Here is a 21,994-nt window from a genome sequence, read left to right on the forward strand (position 1 = left end):
GTTCAGTTAACAGAAGCAAAATGTTATTTTCAAACCAATGAAGTGACACTCCTGTCACTTTTCCCCATGAAATGTTAAATCTGTACACAAGTCTTAACTGACATGGTGAGATTTGTGTTTAGGGGAGAGGAAATGCACATGCATTCTTTATGGAAAAATATGTTTTTAAAATGAGGCAGATGTGCAACACAGTTGTGGAAAATGTATAGATTACGCTATTCAAAGCTGCTATGCAGCTTCCTGTACCACATAAGTCCAGTAGTTCTAAGAAAATACATATATGGTAGAAAAAGTAAGAAAATTTTCACCACAAAACCAATAGTTACCACCAACAGAGAAAGTTATACACAAAATATATCTCTCAATACAGTGTTTACGCTTCATTTTAGTCAACAGGAACAGGACTCGTGGAGACAGTCTTTTCAGAGCCATTTCCTTCATTTGCTGCACTTGATTCAGCATCTGATTGGATTCCTGGTTCTGTATCAGTGGAAGTTCCCAGCTCCTCATGGGAACTGAGTGTGCAGGACTGCAACACCTCAACTGCTAGATCCACATCTGCTTCTTTTACAGAAACCTGTTCCTTCAGAACTTCCACCTTCTCATTCAGCTCATTCCTCTCCGTCTGAAGAGCCCTGCACAGCTTCTCCAAACGCTCCAGTTTTATTTGAAAGCCTTTGTATTCTTTGTCTCTAACGGTTTTCTGTAAGGAATAAAAACAAACAAACAGAGATTAACCTAATGAAGTGATTTTTGGGGGGAATTTATTTCTCTTAAAAAGGTACTACTTTGACAGGCTTAGAGATTAAAGTCTTCTCTTTAATCCCTCTAAAAGGCAGAGCATAGACAGCGTTGGTGCAAATTCTCAGGCTGCCTCCAATGTTCTAAACCAGGGGTCGGCAACCTTTCAGAAGTGGTGTGCCGAGTCTTCATTTATTCACGCGGATTTAAGATTTCACTTGCCAGTCATACATTTTAACGTTTTTAGAAGGTCTCTTTCCATAAGTCTTTAATATATAACTAAACTACTGTTGTATGTAAAGTAAATAAGGTTTTAAAAATGTTTAAGAAGCTTCATTTAAAATTAAATTAAAATGCAGAGCCCCCCGGACCGGTGGCCAGGACCCGGGTACCGTGAGTGCCGCTGAAAATCAGCTCGCGTGCTGCCTTCGGCACACGTGCCATAGGTTGCCTACCCCTGTTCTAAACCAAAGGGGGACCACATGTAGGGGGGTGACAGGTCAGTCTGATGAGATGCAACATAGGGTACTACATACTGCCAGCTGTGACCAAGTGTTTTCTAATGTGAACAAGAGTCCACTAGGAGCTCACAGACTAAATCACACAACTTGTTACTATTCAAGACTACAGTTACAGGGATATTACTTATGGAACTCAGCCAACTTTAGTGAATGGGTACCAAATATTTCTGATTTCAAAGCAGTTTGTACACAAGCATATATACATTTCTGCCATGAAATCTGGTAATAAGAGAAAGAATACTAACAGACATGGCAGAACTACACTGACCCCTAGTTGCAGCTAAGTGAGTTTTACAATTCCAAGGATTCTTCAGGGTTGTCAATCTAGTACCTGTCCCAGTATTTAATAGACTCAAATAGTTTGTACAATTTTGCCACAAGATCCTACCTAATAAGCAACAGGTTAAGAATGCCAATTCCTACGTTATGCTTTTGACTGACTAGACAAATGAAGATCAAATGTCATGGATAGCAATTACAAAAAACAGAATTCATTTTGTCCTTGAGAAGAAGGATGGTCAATTTACCTGGGAAAAGTTATTTAAAGGAGACGCACAAATTGTTAGCAATTAAAAAAAAAAAAATTAGTGGTACAGTTTGAGTAGCTACATAGCATTTCTTGACAATCTCCAGCTATCTAGAAATGAAGGGCCATGTAGAGTCAAGCCCTGTTTGAATGTGACTACACAGTTCCTTAAACTATGAAGATTGTTACCCACCTCTTCAGCCATTTGCAGAAGAGCTTTGTTGTTGTTTTCCCATTTTGTACGCCACACTATTGTCTCTTTTTCCAGTTTTTTTATCTTCTTGGTCATCTAAAAATATAGTAAAGCTAGTTTTATAACTAGGATCAAAATAGAGGTAACCACGTATTAAAATGTTTTAGTAAGTTGCTTAAACCGTAGTTTTCAAAGTAACCTTATAAAATGAATTTACAGGAAAGGGTTTCATGTCAGACCTATGAAAAATTATTAAAATCTTAAACTAACATTTAAAAATATTAGTTTTAAGATTATGGGGGGTTACAAAAATGATTTCCATCCTCCCTCAAAAGCTTCTACAATCATCTTCTTCATTTATAAACAAAAGTAGTTTCTAACTAAAAGTATTGCACATGACTTTTTTTTTTTTTTAAAGCTGTTTTCTACTTCTAATATTAGCTTTTGGAATCAGAACTTGGCATGCAGTTACGCCAAGTGTTTCAGAAGAATGGATTGCACCATGTTCTTCCACAACTATGCTGATTTTTTCTCTCTCAGTAATCAGACTGAAATCAGAGGTAGAGAACTAGTTTTAATATGCCATTTTACAGTTTTTCCAGCTACAAATACTTTAAAAATTGTATTCACCTATATAGCCTCTTCAGGGATTTTAAGGCCCAATAAGGAGCCGGATTTTTTTTTCTAATATTTTTCATGAAATTCTAACATAATTATATAAAGTACCTTTTCCATTTCTTGTCTGAAAGTTGTAAAAAGTTCATTGCTCTTTGCCATGGTGGTCTGGAATTCTTCAAACTTATCCATGTAAAGAGAAAGCTTTGGGGAAAAAAATGTGGACATATTTAAACTGTATAACAATGTTACCACACAAGCAATGTTTATTAAGGTACATCAGAAATTTCAGCTAATAGTAATGCAACAAAGGTAAGAGAACAATGTTTATGTTCCCCCTCTAAACTATCAGGTAAATTTTCACCTAAAGCATGTGTAGATGACTGTATAAAAATAGATGGTTACTCAAATTGTGCATGGATGCTGAGCTAGGGCTATCTTTATAAAGCAACAGATTATATTCTAACAAAAGTTAGGCATTAAGACATAGGTTGTTATCTCAGTTAAATAAAAGTTTGAAAGAGGTACATTTCTAACTATGCACAAATAAAGGTAACAGCTAAAATTTGAAAAATTAAGCACAAATTTAGGTGTAAATATGTAATTTAAAAACTAATTAAGATACAAAATATTAAACAAGGCAAGGATTAAAATACCAAAGCAAATTAGGATCAGATGAATAATAAAAGTTGAAGTAGTCATAGGTGTGGGATTTAGTAACAAAGTGCAAATTCTACATGTGTAATAGTGAGATTGGATTTGAAGTGACATCCGCCTCCGAGGCTCTCAACCACCTGGTCTTGCTACTATTTCAAAAGACATGGCTAAGAAACAACTACAGCCCTGATCCTACAAACATAAATCGAAGTGGGGACTTGCTTGGGGCCTAAGTTATCCTAACAAATTTTCACCGTGAGTAGGAACTCCAAGGAAGTGGAGATCTGATAGGGAATAAACAAGCCTTTTAATATCCTTGTTTACACATCTTATAAGAGACCAACTGGGCAAGGGACCTAACGATTATTTGGTAAGGACAATGAAGTAGCCTCATCCATGGAATTTCTAGTAAACACAACATTCTATCCAGAGGACAGATTTTTGAATCTGCTGTTATACGAATAGGCAAATTAGGAATACCACAGCCATTATTAGCAGCTTCCCACTTAACCTGAAAAAACTTTAAAGCAGCAAATAGAACTCCCTCTCAATTCTCTTCCAGTCAAATCTTATCACAGCTGGGGCATAATTTGCAAATTTTAGGCTGGTAGAGGCATGATCATATAATTTCAAGCACAGGAACTGAATACACAAAACACATTCCCTCTCCAATTTTGCAGAAGGGTCCATCAGGAATTTGTCCAGATCAGCATTTCTTAACTGGTTGGTGGTCATGGGGGGGGGGGGGGAGGGGGGAGGAGGAGGAGGAGGAGGAGGAGGGAGAGAGAATCACAAAAGGTAACCTCCCCGAGGGTGGCCATAAGGTGATCCTCCCCCAGTCTCCACAAACCCTTATCCTTCAAGGTCAAGTGTTCTCTATTAACCCTTTGAAATACACACAGAAATAAATTATATGGGTTTATCAAGGATACATTTTTTGCTTTCACTTTTATAGTGAGTATAAGGATGTTGCAAAATGTTTTGACTTTGCGTAAGGGATGGCCAACCTGAGAAATGTTGAGAAACACTGGCCTGGCCTAGAGCTAAACAAATCCAGTTTGAAAGAATCGGATTCTGTAGGGAAAACCTGAGTTAGATCTCTGTGAATTAAAGGTAGGGATAAGTGCAGGGGTGTGTATGAAAATCTGAGAAAGGAGAATCAGGATAAGGTAGATGTGGAAAGGGGCATAAACAAAAGACCACAGGAAGACTGTCTTAGGAGCTTATTTTGTATTAACAGGAGAAGCAGGGAGCAATGTGGGTTCTGGAGAGACCAGAGGAGGTAGAAGTGGTGGCTGTAGTAATCATGCTGAAAGAATGCTTGGACAGGAGGATTAGCATTATGGATAGAGAGAAGATTCAATTTTAGATATATTATGAAGGAAGAAGCACCAGGATTTGGACCCAGACTAAGTGCATATGAGGCAAAAGAAGGCAAAGTCAACCTGAACCCCAGGGTTACAGGGCCTTAGTGACTGCAAGGATCAATAAGTTCTATAGTAAACTTTGTTGATTCATTACTGACTACCCTCCATCTCTTTCAGAATGACATGATGCTAACAAGGATTGGGCCACAAGACATTATGGAAAGAGAAGGGACCTAGCTCATTGTCCAGTCAGAGGGCACTGTGTGGGTCCAGAATGACCAGGAAAAAAGGGTGTGACATCCTGGGGAAGAGAATCACCCACAGGGAAAAAGAGAGGTGTTGTGAAGTAGCCAGCGGGGTGGAGGCCACAGATAGGACAGGTCCTTAGACGTTCAGATATTCTAGTCTTAGCACAATGGATGCAGCATTCTTTTAAATTAATGAAACAATCTTAGCAGTTCAACATCTATCACTTTCCAGTAATGTGGAGGGAACTGGGAGCCTCAAATAGCAATTTCAAGAAAATCTTATTTTTAACTACTATCTCCAATGTACATATAGCGAGAAGTGTTCATTGAACAGACAACTGCTACCAATTAAAGTTTCCATAAAAATTCAATGTTTCCATTAATGAAAGTTTAATTTGCAATTTTTTGTATTTCCTCAAATGTCAAGTTTGAGTCAAAACCATAAGCATCTATTGATATTGTCATTGTGGATCATCTGTATCGAACAGTACAGTTACCTGCTGTTTTAGTTGGGCTTCCTGCTGCTTCATCTGCTCACATTTGTGTCTGGATTCAGTGGCTTCTTTTAATAGCTAAAAAGTGGAGAAAATGGTACTGTATTATCACACATTATATCGAAGGGCAAAATTTTAAGGATAATGTAAATGGGAATAAACAGTTACCTTCTTGTAGCTGTTCTTCGAGATGTGGTGCATATGTCTATTAAATTAGGGGTGTGTGCCTCGTGCACCAGTGCTGGAAAGTTTTCCCTAGTGGCACCCACAGGGCTGGCCAAGTCTGCAGCCAGGCATCCCTTGAGCTGCAAGCACGAAGTATATAAAGGGAAGAACTGCACCACCCACCCTTCGGTTTCTTTGTACCAGAATCTTAGATGATAGACTCTAATGCGTTGGGGAAGGAGGGTGGGTTGCATAAAGGACATATGCAGCACATCTCGAAGAACAGTTATGAGAAGGTGAGTAACCATTTCTTCTTTGAGTAATTGCATATGTCCATCACACTAGATGACTCCCAAGCTGTTTTCAATGGAGGTGTGGGCTAGGAGTCTGATCGGAAGATGGACTACAGGACTCTTCCTCCCATTCACATATTTCCTTGATGCAACAGTAACTGTGTAATGTTTAGCAAATGTGTGGACTAAAGACAACTTTGTCCCTATTGTAGACATCTGCAAAGCGGCAATTTCCCAGAAATGCAGTGGAGGCTTAATGGGCTCTAATTGAATGCACAGACAACTTCTCTGGGGGCGTCCTGGGCAACACAGCTGGTGATCCACTTAGAAAGCCATTGCACTGTTACAGGATGCCCTCTCGTTTGTTCTTGATAGAAAACAAACAGTTGGGAAACGGACCTGAAAGGGCTTCCTAGTGATTGGTACCATGATCTGACGTGGAGCCATTACCAGTGGTCTTGGAACAGACATTGAGAAAAGCAATACAGGACCTGAGGTCAAAGGCATCATAACATACCCCAAAGCGTGCACCATGTGTACTGGCTCTGGAAGGACACTGTCAATCTGGATGATCAGTGACGGTGGTACTGAGAGGTTCAGCAGATCTTTTGCAAGCTTCGTATGCCTCTGAAGTGGTCTGTACTGAAAGGGGTCTTTGCCCCGCTGCAAGCAGGGGCAATGGTTCCACCATATGTGCCAATAAAGTAGCCAGTATTGACAGTCCTGGACGTGGATCCACAGCTCTACTTTATAAGAGCCACTAAACTGCGGTACTGGGGAGTGGTGGGCTGAAGGGCATGCTCTATCTACGGTACCAGAGTGGCTTAAAGCTCTGCAACTAAGGAATTCTATATGGAGGACTTTGATGAAGACAAAACAGTCTCTTACAATGCTCAGAGCATTTATGTTTCTTTGAGGACTGCTGTGGTGAGGGAGATTTTCTCTTGTCTCGGTCCACAGGTATGGCTGGGGAGCACATGTGAAAAGCGTGGTCAAGGAACTCCCTCGGTCAGATTCTGATGCTGGGCAAAGAGCAGCCCCCATGAGGATGTATGAGAGAGAATCTTCTCTTTGCTCCATTGTTCTGGTCTTGAAGCCTTGGAAGACTGTTCACCTGTCACCTAAACACTTCAAACAGTGAGAGCGAGAATCACTCACAGGAATTGGTTTGTGACACCCAGAGCAAGGCTTGAAGCCAGGGCACCTTGGCATAGTCTCCCCTGGTACCAAGTCGAGCCTGGAGCCGAAACCTGACAATAAGGAAGAGAAAAAAAGAAGAGGGGTTCCAAAGGACCAAAACGAGTATCACTGTTAACTACAGCTAGGCAACTATTAGCTATAAAGGTACGTTACCAGGAGGAATGAGCTGCCAGCATGCTTCAACCATGGACAGTAAGTAGGAACCAAAGAATAGGCAGGGCAGCTCCGCCTTTTATACCCTCGGCTCAGAGCACGAGGGACACCATGGCACTGGCATGGCTGCCCCTATGGGTGGGTACTGGTAGGGAAAACTCTCCAGCATCTATGCACAAGGTGTGCATGCACCTAGTGTAATAGACATATGTAATCATTTGAAGAACAATGGCTTGATACAAAGTAATATAAATGAGAAAGTTTGATTTACCATGAAACTTCATACAGTTGAACATGTTCTTGCCTACTCTTGTATTAAATGTTAAAAAAATTAATTTGTTAAAGAACAAAATAGGTAAAAATTGTGCCAGATTACTTATCATTGTGTTCTCCCGTCTGTCGCAAACTAATAGTTCTTAGCTGATATTTTAAAACCATTTACTGATATACTGGAATTGATTTTATTACACGGGAAAATCTCTCAAACAGTTGGGAAAATTCAGTTTGTGTTTGCATTCTGGTAGAACACCTAAGTGTTAAATGATATGCAGAAGTACAATAAAAAGCTATTTTACTACAAAAATATATGAATGCCCAAGCGTGGAAAAAAAGTTATGTAGTACAATTAGCTTCACACTTGTGATGTTCTCCTGTCATCTATGTTAAAGAAGTTATTTGCAAAGACTGGACTGAACTGCTTCGACGATTGTCTTATATGAAACAAAACTATGCCAGTAACATTAACGACTGCTGTACGTAAAGCAGTAATGCTGAAGAGAGAAAGTGTAGTGATGTCAAAGTGGGAGAGTTTTTGTCAAACTTGGCAAAAATTTAAACTTTCTAAAAATCTACTTTGTCTAATTTAAAATCAGGAGATTATCAGTATTTCTTAGCTTTTAGAAAACAGAAGATTCACACACCTGTACTTCTAAGCAAGAATTCTTCACTAAAACAGTGTGGTATCCTCTATCTTTAAATCTCAGTCTTCAAAGATTGGTGAACATGGCCAGAAGTTACTTGATTTTTTTGACCCCTCCATCCCAAATCACACATAAGTACTCATTCTCAATGAAGACTATATTCATGCCAATTTTGAAACTTCAAGTTTTTTTCTATACCCTATCTATAAATACATAATAAAAACAAATAGAAGACATAGCCCTCTCCCCAACACCTTGTAAGATTTTGTTCAAATTCTGGAAACAAAGTCACTACTTTGGGTGGAGGGGAGTGAATATTTAGGGCCTGATCCAAAGACTCTAAATGACTTTAAAAAGGCTTTGGATCAGGCCTATAATGTCTAAAGCCATTTCATCACCAGGAGGGCACGTTTTCAATTGAAGACTTCAGTGTTACGTAGTTTCCAACCAAGCTGCTACTGCTTGGAAGAATGCAAGTAAAAATTCTTAGTTTTACAGTCTCATGTGCTCAGAAAACACTGGGCACACACTTCCTGGTAACAGCAAGTGCTCTTAAAGGTGCTTACATTATTTCTGCTTTCACCCTCTTTCTGCCTCACATTTCTTATAGCATAGCTGACCAAATTAAGGCATCAGAAGAACAAGGAAGTGTGCCGCAAAAAAGCTGCAGCTGCATGCACATTATTTGTTTGCACCTGTATAGATGTATATTGCAGGTACAATTCAGGTTCCTTTTAATTTATTTAAACCATTTGGATCTTAGTATCTTATAGAAAAGCCCTTAGCCCTATCTTAGCCCTAAATATGCTGCCCCTTCAGTTGCTGTGTTTTGTTTTTTAAAGTAAGCTTAGAAGCAACTTACAAACTCCCTCTCTCTCTGATGTTTTTCCTCGGCTTCTTTTATAAGTTGTGTTGTTTGCTGAAGTTTGGCATCCACCAGTTGTTGCTGTAATTCTTTATGCTTGAACACTTTGTCAATATGCTAAGGAAAAAGTAAAACCTGACAGTGTAATATGAGCAGTACATAGTTAAACCAACATAAAAGATTTTTAATGGGAAAAAAAAAAGTTTTAAAAACAGTTTTAGTATTCAGGCCTGGTGATCCAATGGTCAGGGTTGCCTGACCATTGGATCACAATATATGTGGTGTTTTTCTTTAACCAACCTCCAGAGTCAAGTGAATACAGGAGAATTTGAACTTTCATTTAAAAAAGTTTCTGCCCCTCACAGTTGATGAGAGAAGCATGAAAACATGACCCAACCATGTTTTACTTAAAAACCAGAAAGTAAATGCAAAGATTTGCAAACTGTGGCCTACAAACAGCTGATTGGTCACATCTCATTTCCAGCTGTTAAATAGCACTAAATTACATTAACTTCCTAGTATTACTTTTCCATAAACAATTGCTCTGGTTGCCACAGGAGGTGATCATGAATGAGAGGGGAGAGAAGTGGTTCATGACAACCTAAGTATTAGAAAACAATCCACACTATGAAAAAAATCAGAGAACACGTATTCTACAACTGCTGGTTGGGAACCAAAGAAAGCCGTAGTACTCACAAAGGGCAGGTCTACACTTACTTCCTGGTCCGGCCGTAAGCAATCGATCTTCTGGGATCGATTTATCGCGTCTTGTCTAGACGTGATAAATCAATCCCGGAAGTGCTCGCCGTCGACGCCGGTACTCCAGCTCGGCGTGAGGAGTACGCGGCATCGACGGGGGAGCCTGCCTGCTGCGTCTGGACCCGCGGTAAGTTCGAACTAAGGTACTTCGAATTCAGCTACGTTATTAACCAGGCCTATGAAAGTGAACTGATTTTAATCATTATCACTTCTAACTTTTATTTACAACATAAACGCAAATGTAGTTTAATAAATAACCTTCATTTTACTTTCCTACACTTCGAACAGACAACTGTGTACTTCATCAGTGAATATGATTTCCTCAGTATCAATCTAATATAGAGCTCAATTAAAATATTTATCTTGAATACATATCTACACCCAGTTACATTTGAGGAATTAATGTATAAACTGAAATTTGAGGAAAGCTGAACTTTAAATTGTAGCACCACTAAGCAAAGTGAGGAAATGTTTATAATAAATATAATTTCTAAATTAAATATTACTGATTATATATAAAAATTGAAAAAACATACTACATTTTTTAAAGTCTCAATTGTAAAGATCTTAGAAACAGGGTGCGATTTCAGCAGACGTTATGCAAGAAAACAGGAGTTAAGTGGACAAAACAAAGGTAATGGAAAGTTGGGCAGCACACACTTGGGAAACAAAGCAGGCTCCTTAAAAGTTCATGAGAACAGCAGCACATTGTTTCAAACAATTAAATACTCTTTTTCATAAACTAATTTAGAAGAACTCATTTAAACATATGTTTGCATAAGATGACTAAGTCAACAACCCAAAATACATCTACAAAAGACCTTCCTAAACATGTTCCACCACTTTTACTCTTGTTTTGTCCTCTCAAATTGAACCATTACCTTATAATATAATGAAAAATGCGCAATTGCTAATGACTTAATGCACCACACATTTTAGTGCAATTATAATAAGGCCATTAATGTCAGTGGAAATGTCTGGAAAAATGGATCCTTTGAGCTCTGTTAGGGATCCAGAGAACCCCATGGAAATGGGATGGGGATTGAAAGAAGAGATTTTGGGCCAAATAGCCACCTAATTTTTGTTCAGAAGGCCTGAAATTAAAAAAGGCATTTATCTTTATTTATGTAGAGTATACCATGCAATTTTACCACTTAAATTACTGAAGAATGTTTTTAGAAAGCCACCACTTAAATGTAGTAAGGAAACTAATTTGAGTGCCTATGGAAGCATAAATTTAAGTTACCTCTTCCCGCAAAGCATACTGTTCAATTAGTTTCTTCAGCTTCTCCCCCAATTCAATATTTTCTTGGCGGAGCTTGGCATTGTGTACATCATGCTGTTCCAGCTGGGCCTGAATTTCATTCAGTGTAATCTGGAAATGTGCAGTTGCTTCTTTACGTCTCTCCTCTTCTTCACGTGCTTGCTGCATGTTTTCTTCCTTTTATCCAAAAGGATTTGTTAATGGTGTGCAAGTCAAAAGTGATGTAATATGCCCGTATAATCAATATTTAAGATAGAGATGGGTCAAAATAAATACTTCAGGTCTGAATACTTCCACAACATTGGTATGTTCAAAAACCAAAACCAAAGTTTTGCCCAAACTGACAAAATTAAATCCTTACCAATTCAGTGCGCTTTGTGTGGATAAGAGATCAAATGTGCTATCAGGATGCTTCTTTAGGGAAGCTGGTTCCTGGTCTTGCAACCACTCTGGATTTAGCTGGGTGTTTTAATGTAGATATTTTAATATACATTCAGCAGTCTATTACCATGCTCTATATATTTTGGTATTGGCAAGTGAAGCTCTAGCATTTTTTTTTGTTTTTACTTTTCAATTGACCTAAAACTGATATGGTTCATTGTATGCTTGAAGAGCATTCGTCTTTATGGCTTGAGAAAGAGTTTAACTGACGTAAGTATGGTTTGGTAAGGCCAGCAATGATTATCCAGGAGGCAAAAAAATCCTGCATTGATACATTTGAAACAGAAAGCTGAATGGTTTGTGTTCACCTCCTCACCAATGTTTTTGTACTTCAATTAAAAGCTACCCTAAAGTTAATAAAACAGTTATTTGGTGAAGCAATTCCCTACAATAACCACCTAGGGAAATGAATGGAATCTCAACCTCCTTTCCATCTTACTCCTGCCAATTCAAGCTTTGTTTATATCTTGTCATTTTACACTGTTTTGATTTCATTCATGTTATTTTACTAGCAGCCAACACCACAGCTCTCAGTAACTATTACGGCAAGACTAGACACTACAGCAGTCTAAACTAGTATGATCCATGGACCAGTTTAAGTAAGGAAACTAATTAAAGTAAACACACCAATTCCCACAATCCCGATACTCAAAAAGGTTGTTATTCTCTATTGATCTGGGTATTGGACATGAAACAGCGCAAATACCAGCTAGCTAGCAGCAAGTATGAATATAAATAGCAATCAGAAATAGGGTTTACCTTAAAACAATTTACACAAATAAACTAACCTTTAAAGTCTTGTTATGACGCTGAAGCTCCCGGCACAGAGATTCCAGTTTGCTGCGTGCTAGAATGGCCTTGCTATGCTCACTCTGCAAGTGAACTTTCTCTTTCACAACCTGTGCTTGTTTCTTCTGCAGTATCTTCATCTGCTTTTGAACATTCCGGCTCTCCTCCAACTAAAGTTAGAGAGTATATTTAAGAAAATGTAGATGAGAGTGCCATCTTTTTCAGCCTAGTCAAAACAACTTAAACTAAAATTGAATGAACTTTAAATAGCTTCAGAAGAGAACAGTGAAATCTACAGACCTTCACCAAGACCAGTGTAGACTACTACAATTGTTTGGGGTATTTTTTTTTGTCCTGTGGACAAGTTAATTCCAAATGTGTGTATGGACAGTCTTGGAATATGAGACTATGAAAACCTATTCTGATTTACCAAAAAAATTCCTCTGAGTTACAAGGTCTATAGAACTGTTAACCAACGGGCTCTCAGCCTGCATGCAGTTATGCAAGCAGAACCAGACCTATCAATCACTGATATGTGAGGGTATGGACAGGCACTCTGAAAAATCTGCCAATTTAAACAGCTTTCACAGCTAAGGATAACACCCTGTAGACTGAAACTTGTTAGAAAGTTTATATATGCTATAGTAATAAGCTGTGAATTTCTTCTGCAGAGCATATTTCTTAAGAACCAAGCTGAATGGACCAACAGGGCTTTTTAATCCTACACACCAAAGAAATTCTCCAAAGATGGGAGGATTGGATCAGAAAAAGGAAGTTTTTGGTAATTCAGAATAAGTTTTCCTATTCTTTCATCTACAAGGTCCTCAGACGCATTAACCAATGGGATTGTAATAGCAATGTTAGGTTTAACAAGCTGATCTACTGACCAATCAATTAACAGCCTACTATTTAACCATGGTCAAATATTGGATATTCCAGCAACCATGCGCAGATGTAGGTGATGGCCTAGCTTTTTTATTGCAACATGGTGACATCTGTTAGCAAACTTACTGAAATGTCTTGTTTCAGAGTAGTAGCCGTGTTAGTCTGTATCCGCAAAAAGAACAGGAGTACTTGTGGCACCTTAGAGACTAACACATTTATTTGAGCATAAGCTTTCGTGGGCTAAAACCCACTTCATTGGATGCATGCAGTGGAAAATACAGTAGGAAGATGTGTGTATATATATATATACACACACACACACACACACACACACACAGAGAGAGAGAGAACATGAAACAATGGGTGTTACCATACACACTATAATGAGAGTGATCAGTTAAGGTGAGCTATTACCAGCAGGAGAGAGAAAAAACTTTTTGTAGTGGTAATCAAAATGGCCCATTTCCAGCAGTTGACAAGAAGGTGTGAGGAACCGTAGGGGGAAAAATAAACATGGGGAAATAGTTTTACTTTGTGTAATGACCCATCCACTCCCAGTCTTTATTCAAGCCTAATTTAATGGTGTCCAAATGTCTTGATTACTTACTTTACTACAAGCTAATGACATCTGATGGGGAAAAGGTGATCTAACTGAAAGTTGATCATCTTAATTGGCTGGAATCTTCTAGAACAAACATTATACATGTATCTATTTATATACCAGGCCATCATTGTTCATGGTGGTCTACAAAGCGCATTAAACGAGTTAAGAGACATGGTCCCTGGCCCTGGTCAATCTAAACTGCCAAGACAAACCTACAGAAATAAATTCAGAAGAGGCTGGAGAAGGGAAAGGAGTGTTCAGTCATTAAACCTCCTCCTCGAACACAAAGAAAAGATGCCTAGCCATCAAACGTCCTCCCTAAACAAAAATATCACAGCTATTAACCCCACTGCCCTCAACACGAACAACCCATGTTATAGGCCTATGTAAATAAACCCCCACTTCTCTCCCTCAAATACCCCCTCCATCAACTCCCCCCCACTTATCCCCAACCAAACCTTGCTGATAAATATGGAAAGTTCTGTTAATGGAGGTTTGTGACATCACATCTCTGTAGAGCCCCTCCCCTTCCCCTTCCTGCTCTGTTCCTTTTTCTACTGCTGCTTATGAGCCTGTGTGTTTGCTGTAGGAAGAAGGAGCCGACTGCCCACCTCTACCTTCATGTGATCTGGGAGTCTTTAAAGGTCCTGGGAGGGGACAACATGCCCAAAAACATTTTGACTGGATGGAATCTTCCAATCAGCAGCGCTTAGAAAGACTGAATAGCTACTGGTTGATTAAAAGTTCAAGAGATATTTCATAACTGAGACAGCAATCCAGAAATAGTGAGACATTAACAATAGTAATATCATAAATTATGCAGAGTTGAGGAAAGCCAAAATAATTTATTTATATATATATATATTTTTAAATAATTACTAGACATGAACATGGAAACACTGTTAAAGCAAAGTGCAAGTTATGCTCTCTTGATATCAGACAAATGTAGATAGAATAGAGAACCCTCACTTGGAGGAATTTTTGTGATGTGTCCAGCTACTGTCAAAAGATTATAGGCAAACAGCAAGGAAGAGTAAACTGGTCTACATCGAAGTTTGTTTTCTTCTGTGTACTCTTCTTCTACTTTGTCGTTGACAGCAGCATCATGAAGCCTGGTGTCTTTTGATGAATACGGTGATGTAAGTGGCAATGAAAATGATGCTAATTCCATTTCTTCATCTTCAAATAAGAATTTTGTTACTTTATTTGCTTCGGCATCAAAAACTCCTACTCCTGGAAAGTCTTCAGATGTTCATCAAATCAGTATCAAAAGTTTTTTTATATAGAATGTCCTACTACAAGAAAAATGAACTTACCCCTACATTTGCTAGAAGTAATTATGCCAGCAATACTCCATTTCATATAATCGAAAATCCTTATACACTAAATTTATTTTTGTAAGTTGCATCCAAAGGACCAAGAAAGAAATGGCTTGCAGAAGTCTTCTGAATGCCAAAGCAGAGGATGTGAAAAAAAGTTTGGTGTTCTTACCGCATAAGCGCCTCATGTACTTCTAGTGTCTGGAGGGATGGAACAATATTTGCAGTGAAGATGTCATCAACTTCATGGTGATAACCCCACAGCCAGTGTTTTATTTATTCCAATGTGTAACTGAGCTGACCAGTTAAAAAATATAATTAGTGAATTGGGTCCACAGAAGGTTATTTTTGTTGTGAACAACAACATGGTTAACATGAACACTACTTGAGTTTTGCTGATGTGTATCCACAACTTGTGTTATGGATATGCTGCCCATATTATGCAGTTTTTCACTTGCAAAGTTGTAAGAACTTCAACATCGCATCACATGCTACAAGTGAAAAGCGCGGTAAAGATTTTCAAAAGCAAACAAGTACCAGCAAACATTTTTCAGCATCAGTTAGTATAGCACTCAGTTTCATTCACACTGAGTAAGCCTACTCTTACTCGATGGGCATCTTCTATTACATGTCTTGAACTTCAAATATGCAAAAAGACTCTTCATTCAGCTGCTGTTGAAGAAGGGGTGGCCGGGTGTTCTCCCTGAGTAGTCTGCACTAACATTCTTGATGATGATGTCTTTTGGATGTGAAAAGACAAATTCATTTAACTGCTTGATACTGTAGATAAGTCATTTAGAATATGAAAAATAATAGTTCTGCACTGTCTGATGCCAAGAACGAGTTTCTCAATGTTAAGAAACATGCAAGAATACTGAATACAGTTCATTTAAAAAAGTGGAAGAGAATGAGAGACAAGATAATATCACCAAAAAAAAAAAAAATCAAGTGATCACTCTCGCTCATAATACGGCCTACCTTCTGGATCCATGCTTCCAGGGCCAAAATCTGACCATGAATCTGATTCAGCTTGTGATCTCAGAGTGACTGTTGCAAATGTTAAAGGAAATACAAACAAACAAGCAATGATGATGGAGACAGCAAAATATAAAGCAAAAAAAAGCCCAGTCAGTTCTAAAACAAGGCAAAGTGCAGTCCCAGCAGCTGAATATAAAAACAACATGCTCCATCATGATGGAAAGGGTTGTGTCCCCCCTCATGTTCTTGCTACAGTGGCAGATATTCTTTTAACACTTGCATGCGCTACTGCATCTGCGGAACAAAACTGGTTGGTTTGGGGAATCATCATTCAAGAAACAGAAACAGATTGAAGACCTTCACTGCTGGGAAGCTGGTGATCATGTATCACAAAATATGATTAAAGAAAGAACAGATGAAAAGTTCATCTGAAGAATATTAAGTTAAGAGGGAAAATGAGTTACTGATTAATTTGATAACAAAGATATAGATGAAACAGTTGATGCTTAATGATGAAAAGATAATGAACAGCACGATGCTTGAAGAGCTGACCTGTTGCCAACCTAGCATAATTCCATTTAAAATGGACTTTTTTCCCTTTTTTAGTTGCTGTGTTTGTTTTATTTCATTTTTCTTTTGCAATTGTTCAATCTTGAATAAGGTTCATATTTAAACATTAACCTAACATGGCTAAAAAAGGTAAACTTTTTTTTTTGGTGTGAAATTCACCATTTCACATTTATCTGAATTAAAATAACTAATTGTTTTTTGGACATAGGCATAACTATCTAAGACTAAACCTATTGCAGACTATAAAGTCTTACTCTTGTTTGGTACTGCTGTATTAACTAAGGTCCCAAAATTAGGAGTTGTTACTATTTAAGAATTGCCCAGGTATCAAAGCCTTTTAGAAAGACAGAACAGACAGCTAACAGAATAAAAACCCAAGGTCTAACAGCTAGAGTTGCTGCAGCCTTTCACAAGACTGTGAAGAGACTTCCCTTTTTCCCTGTCTGTGAATAAGTAAATGAATTAAAATATTAAATTAATATCAAACACTGATATTATATGTGCCATATACAGTAGTAAAACAGTGTCAACTCCTGCTGCGAACGATAACTGAGCTGAAAGCTGAGCAAAGGTCTGGTGATAAGTAATATACAGACTTTCTCCTTGACGATGACCTAAGTCAGTCAATTGACCAGTTCCTAAAACCGAGTAATTAGTAAAGGAAGTGCACGTACTTGTGTGTATGTTTTAAAGACTATCAGAGAGTTAGTGTCTGTCTTTATTTAAATCAAAGATTGCTGTAAAGTAGTTTTAAAACTGAACAAGTTCCTGTTATTAACTAACATGACAGAGCACTGCATATGTCTATCACAGTTAATATTTCATACTGCCTTTCAAGTTCTAGTTGTATACAGACATAAAATGAGACCAAATGTGCAAGCTTTTCGAACTGCACTGAGTCTGTCATAAATGTAGGAGTTTATGTTAGATAGTTAGCAGTGATCCTAGGGCTAATTTCATTAAAACAGGTAACGTGGACTGAATAATTGGAAAAACAGGTAACGTGGACTGAATACTGTAGATTCGTGTTTCTCAAACAGGGGATCCACTGGCCCCACTGATCAACTTCTCCCCCTCCCTCCCAGTGCCTCATGCACACTGGGGAACAGCTGTTCAGCAGCCTGTTGGAGGTGCTGGGAGGGCGGGGACATGGCACGCTCGGGGGAGCGGGTGGAATTATGTCTGGGTCCCTCGGCACTGCTGATCAACTCCTCTCCCTCCCTCCCAGTGCCTCCTGTGTGTTTCTGAAATGCCTTTTCACTGACTGCCCCCACCTCAGCAAGCACACCTGTCAGACAACCTTCGTTGCGTGCAACTGCCCAACCAACCACACACTAGATGCACTCCTACCAGGAGCAGACAGGAATTATTGGATCTCCTGGGCTTACAGGGAGAGGAGTTTGTGCAAGCACTGCTATGGTTTAGATGTAGAAATATGAACACCTATGAGAAGATTACACAGGAGATACATGCAGAGGGGTACGACAGGGATCAGCAGTGGTGCCATGTGAAAAAGAAAGAATTCCGCCAGGGATGGCAGAAGGCCAGTGAGAGTAATAATAGATCTGGTGCTGCCCCACAGACCTGCCGCTTTTACAACGAATTGCATGCCATACTTGGCAGCGAGCACCCTGCAGACCACTATGGGTACCTCAGAGGAGCCTGTGACAGACACTCCTGATGTGAACAACTAATAGGAAGAGGAGGAGCAGGTGGTGAGGCTTGTTACGTGGCAAGGGACTCCAACCATACCACAAGCTAGGAGCTGTTTGAGATTCTGCTAGTCTAGCCAGTCCTGTCTGGTGAACATAGATGAGCCTAATGTAGGGGGAGGAAACTCAGCTAAGTGTGTGCACACACTTTTCCTTAGAATGTTTAAATTTAAAAATGGCCCATGGGCCACCCCCAAGTTAAGACAAAGGTATAGACCTTTCACTGTTTATTTGCGCAAGACGAGGTAAAAAGGTACAAACAGAGGCAGAGTTGGCATCTGCTTTTCATTCTGCTGTTGGATTGTGCAGCCGGGGGCCAGGCAGTGCACTTTGCTTATGGTTAGTAGGGATGTCCCTTTTATCTTCCTGAGAGATCTCAATGAAACTTTCATGGAGATACTCCGCAATCGTCTCCCAAAGGTTTCTGGGGATTGCGGCATTATTTCTTCTTCTGCTGTAGGACACTTTCCCACGCCACTCGGCAATGAGTTTGGCTGGCACCACTGCAGCATATGGGCTACAGGCACAAGCAGCTTCAGGACAGCAGTAGCAGCTGTGTTCTCTGTGCCTTTGCAAATCTCAGGAGTGAGATATCAACTAAAATCACCGCTGCCTGTGGAAAACAGTGCCAGTAATCAGTGTCACTGCCCTATACTCATGGAATAGGGTCTGAAGTTTTATAGCTTCATGCAACAGAAAATCCTTCCTACTCCTCACCCTTGCTCTGCCATATTTGCTGGGTCTGGAGAGCACTGCAGTGCTGAGGCAGTCCAAAGCTGAAGTGTCTCAATAAGCATTTCTTATTAAAAGTGTTTATGGGAATAAAGGAGGGGATTTTTTAAACTTATTTATCCCTTTCCATGGTGATTGTTAATCCAATGGTACATATGTCTGTTTTTAAATCAGCAGCTTCTGGCATGGCCAATTTGAGGGGTGCCCCCTCCATGCTCGCAGAACGCCTCACACTCATGAGGAGAAAGAAGAGGACTAGGGAGGACATGTTCAGCAAAATTACGTGAGCTACTGCTGCACTGGACTGTGAACAAAAGGGCTTGGAAGGCCAACATGACCGACAGCAGGAGAAAGAGGACAGGAAAAAGGCCCAGGAGTCCCAGCAAGACAAGGAGACGGAAACACAACTGCACAGAATGGGTCTTCTCCAGCAGCAAACCAAATGCTTCAGACCCTGGTTGACCTACAAGTCCAAAAATCCAAAAATCTCCACCCTTTGCTGTCCTTGGAAAACTCCACAGTCGCCACTCCCTACACCTCCCCGCCTGCCAACATACCACAAGCCGTCACAGGCAGAATCCTTACCCCCTACACCACTCTATGCCAGGGGACATCAAGGAAAACCACAGCTTCACATACACCACCGTGTGGTTCTCACAGGTCAGGTTATGTCTAGCCACAACCAACTACATTTGTGCACTCAAATAGACAAAATGTTTACTCCCTTTCTAATTTTAAATTTTCACCCTTTTAATTTAGGTTAACAGTTTGTATAACATCCCCCCCCCACCAAAATATTGATTTTCTGCACTGTTTCCCCCCCGCCCAACTCAATGAAGTTCTATTTTTGGAGAATTAAATTTTCTATTGGTTTACAACAAATATTTCAGAGTGCGTAGAAGCAGACAAAGCAAACAGTACATGAAAGATACACACCAAGCACCACATAAAATTCATAGATTCAGGAAAAACCTGCACACTTATAAATGCACATCAAACACGACAATTCTTAGCAGCACCCAAAGCTCCAGGCGCAGTGAACACTCCAACACTACTGTGACTGACTGTTGAAATGCTCTTTCAAAGCCTCCCTCAAATGCATAGTTCCACGTTAGGCTCTTATAATAGCTCTGGCATCTAGCTGTTCAATGTCAGGAGACACACGTTCTACTTCCACCCAGGCGGCAGCTTTTCCCCCTTTGCCTCACATATATTATGCGGGATGCAACAGAGAGCTATAACCACTGCAATATTTTTCTTACTGAGATCCAATCTAGTGAGTAAACTCCACCAGCATTCCTTCAGTCTAGCAAAAGTACATTCAATGGTCATTGTGCTGAGCTGATAACTCAATCTTCCCTAGGTGCTGTCAAGGTGGCCAGTGTACGGCTTCATGAGCTAGGGGAACAAGGGGTAAGCTGGGTCCCCCAGAATCACTTCTGGCACTCCAATATTCTCAATGGTAATCCACCAGTTGGGAAAGAATGTTCCTGCTTGTAGCTTTCTGAAGAGTACTGTGTTCTTAAAGATGCGAGGGTCATCCAGCTTCCCTGACCAAACCACATCAATAGGTGAACCAATACTGGTTATTCATCAAGGCTTGCATAACCATAGAAAAGTAGCCCTTTCTGTTGATGTACTCTGTAGCAAGGCAAAATAGGGATATGCATGCCATTTATTGTACCATTGCAATTTGGGAAACCCATTGCTGCAAATCCATCCATTATGTCCTTCTGCACGCTGCCGAGAGGCACAGTCCTGCATAGCAGATGATTAAAGGCCCTAAGCACTTGCATGACAATGGTCCCCACTGTGGATTTTCTAACTCCAAAATTATTTTACACTGTCTAATGGCAATCTGGCATTGCAAGGCTAGAGTGCAATCTTATTCATTTCTCCACTGTCAATGCAGCTCTCATTCTGGTGCCCCTGCACTAGAGGGCTACAGTGAGCTCAGCTCAGATCCAGGAATGCGGCCTCTCTCATCCCAAAGTTCTGCAGCTACTGATGGTTGTTCAAATCCTACATTACAATGCCATCTTGCCAGTCAGTGCTCATTTCTCGTGCCCAGAACCGGAGCTCCATCTGAAGCTGCTCTGTGAATGCCACCCAACAACCTTGAACGTCCCTCAGCAATCTGTTGTTGAAGAGATCATCATGTCCCCCTTTGCTGAAATACTCCTCTGGGTTTGCAAATACAGGAAAATTGTGCATCCTGTATTTGCAACGTTCATTCATGAGATAATGCAGAGCTCTGTGGACTCCATGCTTCTGTCAAAGATAGCAGGTACCAAAAAGTGCCAAGCAGGTTGGTAAGATATTTTCTAAAAGGCACAAAAAAATATTGGTTATGGATGGAGAAAGTTGCATGCTGGGACCTTCACCACTAGTTCCCAGAGATACCTGGGCTAGTCTTTCTAGCCAACAAAACATGAAAATTTCCCGCAAGACAATGCACAACATGGTGGTGTGAGACACACTGGTATACTTACCCTGAGTGCACTGCACTTTACAACAACAAAGGCACTCACGGTGGGTATGTGTTACATCAACGCAAGCAGCCAAGTGTGCATGCGCCTGAGTGATTTATGCGGCGCTATGCCAACCAACATAGCTTGCGTTGACCACAACTTGTACTGTAGACATGGCCTTATTAAAAAAATCTAAAAAGAGTCAGCTTCTCAAGATAGTAATAGAGTATAAATGTTATTTTCTATTGAGGTTATATAATTTAATTCTGAAAACCTGAATGGCTAAAATTAGAAAATTTATAATAACCAATCATAGTCCAATACTATTTTTGTCTTCTCATACCCTCTACTATTATTTGCAGTTAAGGATAGTTAATAAAACTTTATAAAACTAAATTTAGCTTTCACGCCCCTTTTATATAGTTAAGCAACTGAAACTAAAAGAACCCTAAGAGGTGGTACAGGTAATCAGTTGCTTAATTAAGGTTTGTTCTACATCTTATCTTTCTTAC

The 21,994-nt window shown here is 39.7% G+C and overlaps 1 protein-coding gene across 1 annotated transcript in view; it reads right to left on the reverse strand.

The window, feature by feature from the left end:
• Nucleotides 1-385: 385 nt before the first annotated feature.
• Nucleotides 386-21,994, reverse strand: part of TXLNG (taxilin gamma) — a 41,268-nt gene continuing 19,659 nt past the window's right edge. Inside the window, exons 4-10 of the mRNA XM_065411732.1 lie at nt 12,211-12,381; nt 10,964-11,158; nt 8,956-9,075; nt 5,366-5,440; nt 2,708-2,800; nt 1,982-2,077; nt 386-703 (exon numbers count right to left, since the gene is read on the reverse strand). Coding sequence (XP_065267804.1) covers nt 386-703; nt 1,982-2,077; nt 2,708-2,800; nt 5,366-5,440; nt 8,956-9,075; nt 10,964-11,158; nt 12,211-12,381 — 1,068 coding nt within the window. The remainder of the gene's footprint in view (nt 704-1,981; nt 2,078-2,707; nt 2,801-5,365; nt 5,441-8,955; nt 9,076-10,963; nt 11,159-12,210; nt 12,382-21,994) is intronic.

The sequence above is a fragment of the Emys orbicularis genome, chromosome 1 (assembly GCF_028017835.1).
Source record: "Emys orbicularis isolate rEmyOrb1 chromosome 1, rEmyOrb1.hap1, whole genome shotgun sequence".
In the NCBI taxonomy this organism is placed as follows: Eukaryota; Metazoa; Chordata; order Testudines; family Emydidae; genus Emys; species Emys orbicularis.